A 9,660-nucleotide genomic window follows, 5' to 3' on the forward strand; every position below is an offset into this window, starting at 1 on the left:
AGGAACTAGACCCATAATGGGAGTTGATGGCTGGGCAGTTGTTCCTTACTGTTGGGAGCATGTGCTGTGCAGTCAGACTGCAGAAAGCACTCCTCACTCACTCAGAGTTCTCACTTCCTACAGTGACAGGAAAACCAGCAGTTTTTACACTAAAGTTTTTAAAGAATAGACAAATATAAAATTAAACCTTTGGTTCCAAAATGGGAGAGATTCCATGATGCATAGATCATTTCTCATTTGCTTAGAAAAGAAAAAACACATGCACAAAAGGTACTAAAAGCATGGGAGGCTCTAACAGGGTTAAAGAGGTAGACATGAAATGAGTCACCAACCCTGAGGGACAAGAGGGGAAGCACTGCCAATGAGGATGCTCTGCACGGCCGTCTAATGCTCTGTAGCAAATGGGAGTTTATTTTCAAAAGAAGAAAAGCAGTGTGTTCTTACTATTTTTTGTTTGTTTTTGCTTAAGCACTTCATCATTTGTTTTATTTTGTATCTGCAAAGTACTCTGCAATCTTTGTTCCTTTAAAATCTTGATTTGTTTAAACATTGCCAAATAGAGTGTTTCAGACATAATAGTTTGTATCTGTATTTTATTTTACTGTTTCATGTTCTTGTCTTTCTTAATTGACCAATGATTGTAGACCTTGCTTGAGTATTTTTTCTAATAAAACAAAGCAAATCACACTTAGCTTCAAATTGTAACAATCAATTTAATTTTAAGATGATATCTTAAAATACACATCCAACATTTTAGGTGCACAGAGAACAAATTGGTTACTACAAATTTATAGAAAAACGTAGATGTCAAAATATTGCTGGCCTCTGAGTGCTCATGGTCCGTTGCTTCTGATGTGACTTGGGTTTGACACTGTTTTTAGCACACCAAAAAATTTATATGAAGTAAAATAAGTTTTATACATATTTACACATGATTGGGATGTATGAAATTTAGTCTGTAATGTTTATTAATGTTTCTTCTTACCCAGCTCAGTTCATCCTGTGCACATATATGATGTATTTGTAGTGGGCCCAGGACTATTTCTTCAAATCCATGTCTAGTCGACCACCAGACAGTCTGCAGCCTACAGGCACAGCTGTTATTTTCATATCTGTGTTGTTTCTCTCCTTGCAGTTGCATATTGAGTAGTGAGACTTAGAGGCCTATAAACCTGAGGTGTTTTGTGCCTGCTCTATAAAGATGGTTGCTCAGCCCTTGTGTAGCTGATAAAATTTCTGGAGCAGTAAACACAAACCACACAATTTACATCTAACACAGCGGTGTTAATGTCGGTAGTGAGCATGGTGCTAAATTTCCGAGAAGATCTTTTCATGTACTTTGCAGCATGCACTGCCATAGGCACCGAGACCATGGCGTTTGAGTGGGGCTTTCATGTTGCATTTCTTAGCATTGTTGAGGATCTACTATTTTACTATGTGTGCTTTGTCTTACAGGGATTAAACGAGAATCTATGAGTCAGATTCTGTGTTTCAACCACAAGTAACACTTGTTTTATCTAAAAGAGTTTTGAAGTAGTAAATATTGTAAAAATTTTAAAGTTCTTTATTTTTCTAATAAACCTTTTCATAATATGGCTACACATGAATTCTGAATTTCAGATGAAAAGAAAATAAAGTGGACAATAATACTTAACCCTCAAGTATATTCAAATGTGTCTAACTCATTGAACATACAACCTGGGTGCTCTGACTGGCCCTGCTGTTGGGAGGACGGAGCAAGAGGATTGCCAAGAGTCCAGTGCCAGATTGGGAGCCCAAGGCAGAGCCAGCCGAGTGGAAAGGAGAAACACTGACACACTAGGGACCATTGAGGTGGCTCAGAGATAAAGGTGCTTGGTAACAGGCCTAGTGGTCTGAGTTCCATCCCTACAATCCACACGGTTTGAGGACTGTGAAATTGTCTCCTCCAGCAAGTAAATAGACATACTAATATCTTAAATATGCAAATACTCTTTAAAAGGCAGAATTTAAAGCAGGTTGTTTGCTTTCTGAATTGTTTTCTCCCTGCATGGTTAACAAGAGCTGTGAGATCATACTGAGCGAATTTATTTCAGAGTGGTAAATGTGGCTGAAGTAGTATAAACATTCTGTTTAGTCGCAGCCTTAATGTCTTTATTTTTATAATAGCCCTGTATAAGTCCTAAAGGCAAACCAAATTTAAGCCTATGTGGATTTGTAATGCAAAGCCTGACATCTTGGTGTGTCTAACAAGTCCTCAGGTTGCAGAGATACATATATAATACATATAGTTTATAAAGAAAAATTCTAACCATATATTATTTGGAAGTTTTTTTTTTTTAGAGGAGTGGCACTTTGAGGTTTTAATTTAAGATATTTTTCTATTCTATTTCATAAAAGGATAAAAAATTGGAAAATTTGTGCATAAATATTTTTCTTTAATTGTTTAAGAATCTTGTGACCTGTTAATAGGACACTTTGCAATTTTAACACTGCAGCTTTAATATAACATTTATAGAATTTTTCTTTGTAATAAAAAGGTGAGAATATTTTGTAATTTCTAGTGTTTTCCTTGTGAGCCTTAATAGACTTAAAATGTAGGCATGAAATGTTGTGTTCTGAATTTTTAATTGTTAAAAAGGTTGAAAGCAAAACTTATTTAGCTTGATTCCTGCCCAATGCAACCCCCGCCCCCACCACCACCACACACAGGTTCATACAATGTCACACATGGCTCTACTAAGCTGAAAACAGATTGTAAGCAGTTTCCAGCAGAGTTTTGTTTTTTCCCTAGGTCAGTATTTCCACTATACCAAGTTGCTTCTCAGTGTTGTACTCAACACAAAATAACTGACGATTTGTAAAGAGGAGTGCTTTTTGGTGAGGTGCTGTGGAGAGCTTCAGGGCAAGGACACTAGGATTAAGTTGAACAATGATGTCTGCCTTTACATACAGATTTAATAAAAGGGACCTGTGTTTGGATATCTAAACATCCTCAGTGGGAATGATTGCTGATGTTACATCTCATAAACTTAGTTGTAATGTTTATTTAACCTCACTAAAATGCTTGTTTTTGGCAGAACCTCTTAAGAATAGTAAAAACCTCGGTGAAATTGCTGTGAATGGCGTCAGTAACCCTGCCCTGAGGGCTTGCTTGACCTGTGCTTTCTCTGCTTATAAGGCTGCCCAGCCTTGCTGTCCTTTATTTTGATGACCTTTTTTCTTCATTGTTTACATCCTGAGGAGAACTTGTTTTACAACTTTAACGATTTCTATGTTTCTTGTAAAGAAAATTTCACAAATTTTTATGCCTGTGGTTCTTTTGTGTATTTAAGATGATTGCATTTGGGGTTGGGTGTGGAAGGATCATGTTTTGGGGGATTTATATAGCTAGGGAATATTAACAAAGTAGAAAACTCTTGGCACTTATGTAGGAGTGGAACTCACCACCTCAGGTGGTTAAAGCCATCTCCCAGTGAGTTCCCCTATTTCTCAGTCTTCTCTTGGTTGCTGGGCCCAGTGCAGGTAGTTTAACTGAGAACACTATTAGATGTTCAAAAAGATCCTCAGTGGAAAGCCTCACTGATGCAGGCCCAGTCATAGCCTTCTGTAGATGTTGGTCTCCTGTGTCTGTCTCAGAATATGGCTCTCCTAAGTCAGCTCAGTGGTCTGGCTTGTCAACAAACATATATTTAAAATGTACACTTAAGGAGGAAGGAGTGCACACAATTAATAGCATGCGGCACTGAACTGAGTAAGCAGTGCAGTTGAATGAAGAGTATCCTAAGTCAGAAATGCTGAAAACAAAAGTATGTGAAATTTGGAAAAATGAGCAGGCTAAAGTGATGAAGAGTGTGCTGCCTTTGCAGACCTGATTGCAGTTTCCAGTGCCTATTATGGGTTAAGCTGCCTGTAACTCCATAACCTTTTGTACTTAACCTACAAAAGTACACATTAAAAAAAAAAAGCTGTCATTTGATGAGAACCAACCTGTAAGCTATAGTAAGAGCATGGTGTGCACGCCTTTAATCCCAGTATTTGGGAGGCAGAGGCCAGTCTGGTCTACAAAGTGACCAGCCAAGGCTACACAGAGAAACCCTGTCTTGGACAGAAAAAGAAGTCTTGGAGCTGGGCCCAGAGGCAAGCGAATCACAGAGTTCGAAGCTAGCCTGATCTACAGAGCAAGTCCAGGACAGACAAAGCTACACAAACCCTAAAACAACAGAGAGGCTGGGCGTGATGGTCCACACCTTTAACTGGGAAGGCAGAGGCAGGTCACTCTACAAAGGAAGTCCAGGACAGCCAAGACTGCAGAGAAACCCTGTCTGGGAAAAAAAATTTACAGAGAAGCAAGTTTCATTGTGATGTGTTTGTGCATGTAGTGCCCTGCCCTGTTCCCTTCCTTCCCCACGTTCCCCACCTGCTTTCATGACAGGTCTCATTTCTTTCTCAAGTTTAACTCAAATAGCTATTAGCTCTTTTAAAAAATGTTCCAAGCATTGTTTTCTTAAAGGTCTTTTATGGTTTGTTTGGTTTGGGTTTTGGTCACTCATATAGTTAGCAATTTGAAAAAAGTTGATAAGGACTTTGTGGTTTCCTTTTAGCTATTTGTAGTTGAAGTAGGTATTGGGAACATTAAAGACCAGCTGAACTGTTTTTATTTTCTTTAAAGATTAAGTATACAATTCTGCCTGCATGTATGCTTGCAAGCCAGAAGGGGGCACCAGATCTCATTACAGATGGATGAGAGCCACCACGTAGTTGCTGGGAATTGAACTCAAGACTTGGAAGAGCAGCCAGTGCTCTTAGCCCCTGAGCCATCCCTCCAGCCCCCAGCTGGGCTCCTGACTTAAGGTTGCTCTTAAAAATATTTAGTAAATACAACAGAGGTTATGAATTGACTGGCTTGTTTGGCCAGTCTCATGACTTCTGTCAGTTCGTTACTGGGTTCTGGGCCCGTTTGTGTGATTGAGGCCAGTTACTAACACAGCTGCATCCCAAGTTCTTGTTTTTCTATGATGGGTTCACTAGGTAACAGCTCAAGCTGTCCAACCTCCCTGCCTCTGACAGCACTTTGTCTTGTCAGACTATAGGTGATGATTTGGGATGTATTTTCCTACGCTCCCAACACTGGAGATACTAGGACAAGATTTCAGTGGTTGTGGGTTTAATTGGGAAGCCTTTAGCCCACCCTGATACTAGGGTTGAATTTGGGACAAGCACACCACTGTGTTGTATTCCCAGTGTACCTCCTACCACCTTACTGAGACACCTTTTGTAGCTCACACTAGCCTTGAACACAGGTCTTTTGTCTTAACTTCCTTAGTGCTCAGATAAAGGTACATTGCCACCTTGTCTCCAAGCTATTGTGTGTGGATGGGAGTGGATAGAATGCCATGGGATGCAAATGTTATTAAATGGGGCTGGGGCTAAGTGAATTATGTGATTTTCAGACAGATGGAAGCTCTTGTGAACAAAGCCATAAAGGAGTTGAGAGCCTGTGCAGGCTTTAAGAGAAAAGAATTGTTAGTACAGAAGTATAAAGACCAAGAGACTAGAGGGAAGACTATTACGGCATGCATCATTCTAAACAGATGGTAAGATACTCAGCTTCTTGGATCTTCACACTTGAAGGAAGTAAGGCTGAGTTCATATGACAGGACATTATCTTTGAGGACATGGAGTGTTAAAAAAAAAAAAAAAAAGAGGAAAGTTAAGACTTGGCTATATTCTGGGGATGGTGGCACACACCTTTGATTCGAGCATTGGAGAGGCTGTTGCAGGCAGATCTCTTGAGTTCCAAGGCTTTTACATAGCAAATCCAGGACAGCCAGGGCTATCACACAGCATGTCTCAAAAAACAAATCTGGCTTTTTTTTTTTTTTTTTTTAAATAAACACCATGGCAGGTCAGGAGAGGGCTCAGCTTTGCAGCCAGGAAGACTGCATAGCTGAATTGAGATCACTAGCGTGTAACCTGCCTAAGGAGCACACATGAACATATGAGCACACACAGCACGGGGAGGCAGGAACCTAGAGCCTATTGGCCTGCCAGTCTAGGAGAGAAAAGCCTGTCACAGTAAGCTCAAGTATCACCCAAGAGTAAGTCAGAATCAAAGTGCAGTAGAGTGTATTTAAAAGCCTCACTAGAATGGAGATAACAAGATAGTTTTGTTTTAAACACAAGATGCACTAAAAGTGTTTTAAAGAAACTGTCGGGGGTTGTTAGAGTCTGACTCCAAGGCCACTTTGCTTTAAACTGCCAAGAATGAACAACTCTGGGGAGTGCAGTGCACAGCTTGGTGAGGGGCATTCCAGGGATGACTGATGCTTTCCATCTGTGCTGAGGAGACATCCAAGCATCAGGCCTGATTTCAAAAAGAAGTCAGTATTTTTTTTGTTAACCTCTGAGATTGTTGCACACTCTGTACAAGTCAGAGTGAGAACAGGGCGTGGTGGCAAGTGCCTTTAATCTCAGGAAACAGGGGCCGGTGGGGGTCTCTCTGTTCCAGGTCTGCCCAGTCTACAAAGTGAGTCCAGGACAGCCAGAGCTCTTGTTACACAGAGAAAACTCTTGTCTCTAAAAAGTCTGGTGAATCTGGGCTTAAGCAGAACTCCTGAAGAACCAATGAGCAGGTGGGATCTGCCTGCCTCTGCCTCCACAGTGCTAGGATTCAAGGTGTGTGCCACCATACCCAACCTAACTTCTTTCCCCTTCTCGACTAAATTGATATGCTTATCAGCTGCCAAAGGATAAAAGAACAACCAATTCATAGTTCAAGTCATTGATCAAAATTGCCTTGCTGCAGGGCATGGTGACACATGCCTTTAGTTCCAGCACCCGGGAGGCAGAGGCAGGAGGATAGCTGTGAGTTCCAGGCCAGCCTGGTCTACAGAGAGTTTCAGGACAGCCAGTGCTATTACACAGAAAAGCTAAAAAACCAAAACAACAACTGCCCATACTGCCTTGCCTTGTGTGCTTTTACTGATGTCAGTCAGCATCCTGGATCCTGTGGGGTATTGGGGGTAAGGTCACATTAACATAATGTGTGGAAATAGGCAGTAGACACCAAACACTTAAGTGCCAGCTGGTTCTGAGCTGGCAGAACTTGGCAAAGTTGCCTAGCACTATGGTCAGGTTTCTGCCCTTCCCTTTTAAGGTATAGGAAGTAAGCTCTAAGAGGGTACAGTGCTTCCTGACACCACGTTTGGAAACATTGGAGAACTCATGACACCCTATAGAAAGATTTTCTATCCCTTCCTTCCCTTTCCTTCTTTCTCCTCCCTCCCTATTTACTTCCTTTAGTCTTTAGTCCAGGCTCACCTTGAAATAACTTCCTTGTTCAGGCTGGCCCCAAAATTGTGTCTGTTTTCTTGCCTCAGCCTCACAGAGTTTACAGACACGTGATGACACCTTATCTGGTCAGCTTTTTACATAAGATGTAAAAAACATGTCGGGCAAAGTAGGCTGTAATAAACTGTCCCTATTACCTTTGTGCAAAGGTAATAAAAAACATCTTTAAAATAGATTTGCTTTCCTGGGCGGCATACTCAAAACTGGCAGAGACATCCTACCTAAATATACTTGTAGATGAGAGGGAAAAAAAAACCAGACTCAGTAAAATAGGCCTGAGCCCAAAGTTACCTTTCTGCCCTTTCCATTTTTTATTTTATTTTATTTTTTGTTTTGTTTTTTGTTTTTTCAGGACAGGGTCTTTCTGTGTAGCCTTGGCTGTCCTGGACTCACTTTGTGGACCAGGCTGGCTTTGAACTCACAGAGATCTGCCTGCCTCTGCTTTCCAGAGTGGGGTTCATGTCTCTTAAGCAGTAGCCCCATTTGCGGGAAATGCCTTACTTAACATTTCTTGACCCTGCTGGCAGCGGTCAAGCTTCAACTCGCCAGCCTCAGCCAACCTCTGCCCTCCTTAAACCTGCTAGTTTCTCCCAGGTTGCTGATGTTTCTTTAAAGAGAAACACTGTTCCATCTCACCCCTGCATGCTTGACTTTCCCACTGTTGATTTCCGACTTGAGTCCTCTCGGCATGGAAATAAACCTGCCCATGTGTTGTTTCCTAGTGTTCTTTTGTTTGCTTTGTTTTTCAAGACAGGGTTTCTCCAATTCTTTACAATTGGAGTTATAAGACTAATAATTAAAATAAATTACGTTTCTATTTGTACTTTCTTCCTCCCCCCCCCCCCCCCCGAAACAGGGTTTCTCTGTGTAGCCGTGGCTGTACTGGACTCACTTTGTAGACCTGGCTGTCCTCGAGTTCACAGCGATCCACCTGCCACTGCCTCCCGAGTGCTGGGATTAAAGGCGTGCGCCACCACGCCTGGCCTATTTGTACTTTCTAATTGTGACTGATCTTGTTGCCCCAGACATGTAATGAAAAATAAAACATGTGTCTGGAGACACAATGATATAATTTGTACTTTTTGGATAATCATTAGTCTGTCTTTGTTATTTGAAACGTGTATAAGAGCCAATCGGCTTGCTAGTCAGCCATAGCTGTAAGATTCCCTTGACCACTGTGCCTGACTCACTCTGCCCCTTGGACTCCTTGTCTGCTCTCAATCCGCCCTGTTAACCACAGCAGCAAAACCCAAAAGATAAAGTGGATCAAATTCCTGAAAGCGATAACAAAGTCCCAAATCATCCCTGACATTTACTCTCCTTGGTTATGGAAACATAATAGGATGTATAGGGAAGTTACTATTTTTTTTTTCTTCCTTTTAAAGAATTCTTTTTCATGGCTAAGAATGGGCATTGCTCTTACAGAAGACTGTCATTCGGTTTGCAGCCTTCATGTCAGATGGCTCACCAGTAACTGCAGCCTGTGTGATGTACTTGGCCCTCTCTGGCTTTGGTACTCACAACCACAGCCACATGTACATACTTAAAAATAAAACTAAGAATTTCTCTTTATGTGCATGGGTGAGTACATGGCCTGGTGCCATTGTGGAGGCCAGAAGACAACTGTGAGGAGTTGCTTCTCTCCTTCCGTCTTCAGGGTTTGAACTAAGGATACTAGGCTTGTACAGCAAATGCTTTTGTGCCCTAAGCTATCTTGCTGTCCCGTATTCCTTTGGGTAAGTAATATCCCTGGCTGAAGAGAAACAATGACTTTGTTCATATGAAGTAATGTAATGTCTCATGAGAGCTATAGGCTACCCTCTAACTGATGGAGAGAGAAGGATGTTTCATGACAAATATTAAGAATCCCAGGAGGCAGAGGCAGGAGGATCTTTGGGAGTTGGAGGCCAGCCAAGACTGCATAATGAGACCTGGTTTTTTAAAACACAGAGGCAGCTCATGACCAGTAAACCATCATTGCAGAAGACACTGAACAGAATACTGCATACCAAAGAGGAAGAAAGTCTCAATCACAGGCACACAGGAAAAATATATTTTGTGGGAAGAAAAGATGAATAAAGGATGTCCACCATAGCCAAAAAGCCTCTAATACTATAGGAGAGAAATGAATAAACAATAACCCAACCAACCAAAACTGAAATTCAACAAAAGTATAGGAGTTAGTATATATGTACTTCTTAACAGACTGGCAAAAAACTAAATCCCATCACATCGCCAAGAAACACACCTCCCTGGTAAAGGTCCTCACAGATTCAAAAGTGTGGAGTCAGCTAAGAGAACAAAAGCTGAAAACCAGCTAGCCTAGCC

At 41.3% G+C, this 9,660-nt stretch overlaps 1 protein-coding gene across 2 annotated transcripts in view; it reads left to right on the forward strand.

Moving 5' to 3' along the window:
* Aebp2 (AE binding protein 2) overlaps positions 1-9,426 on the forward strand; it is a 41,838-nt gene extending 32,412 nt beyond the window's left edge. Inside the window, exon 9 of one of the 2 annotated variants that reach the window (XM_051155528.1) lies at positions 9,283-9,426. In XM_051155528.1, the coding sequence (XP_051011485.1) occupies positions 9,283-9,295 (13 nt within the window). In that variant the 3' untranslated portion in view covers positions 9,296-9,426. Of the gene's footprint in view, positions 1-1,620; positions 1,789-9,282 lie in introns of those variants that run through there. The other variant, XM_051155529.1, reaches the window with a different exon arrangement.
* Positions 9,427-9,660: the final 234 nt, after the last annotated feature.

This window comes from Acomys russatus, chromosome 13 (genome assembly GCF_903995435.1).
Source record: "Acomys russatus chromosome 13, mAcoRus1.1, whole genome shotgun sequence".
In the NCBI taxonomy this organism is placed as follows: Eukaryota; Metazoa; Chordata; class Mammalia; order Rodentia; family Muridae; genus Acomys; species Acomys russatus.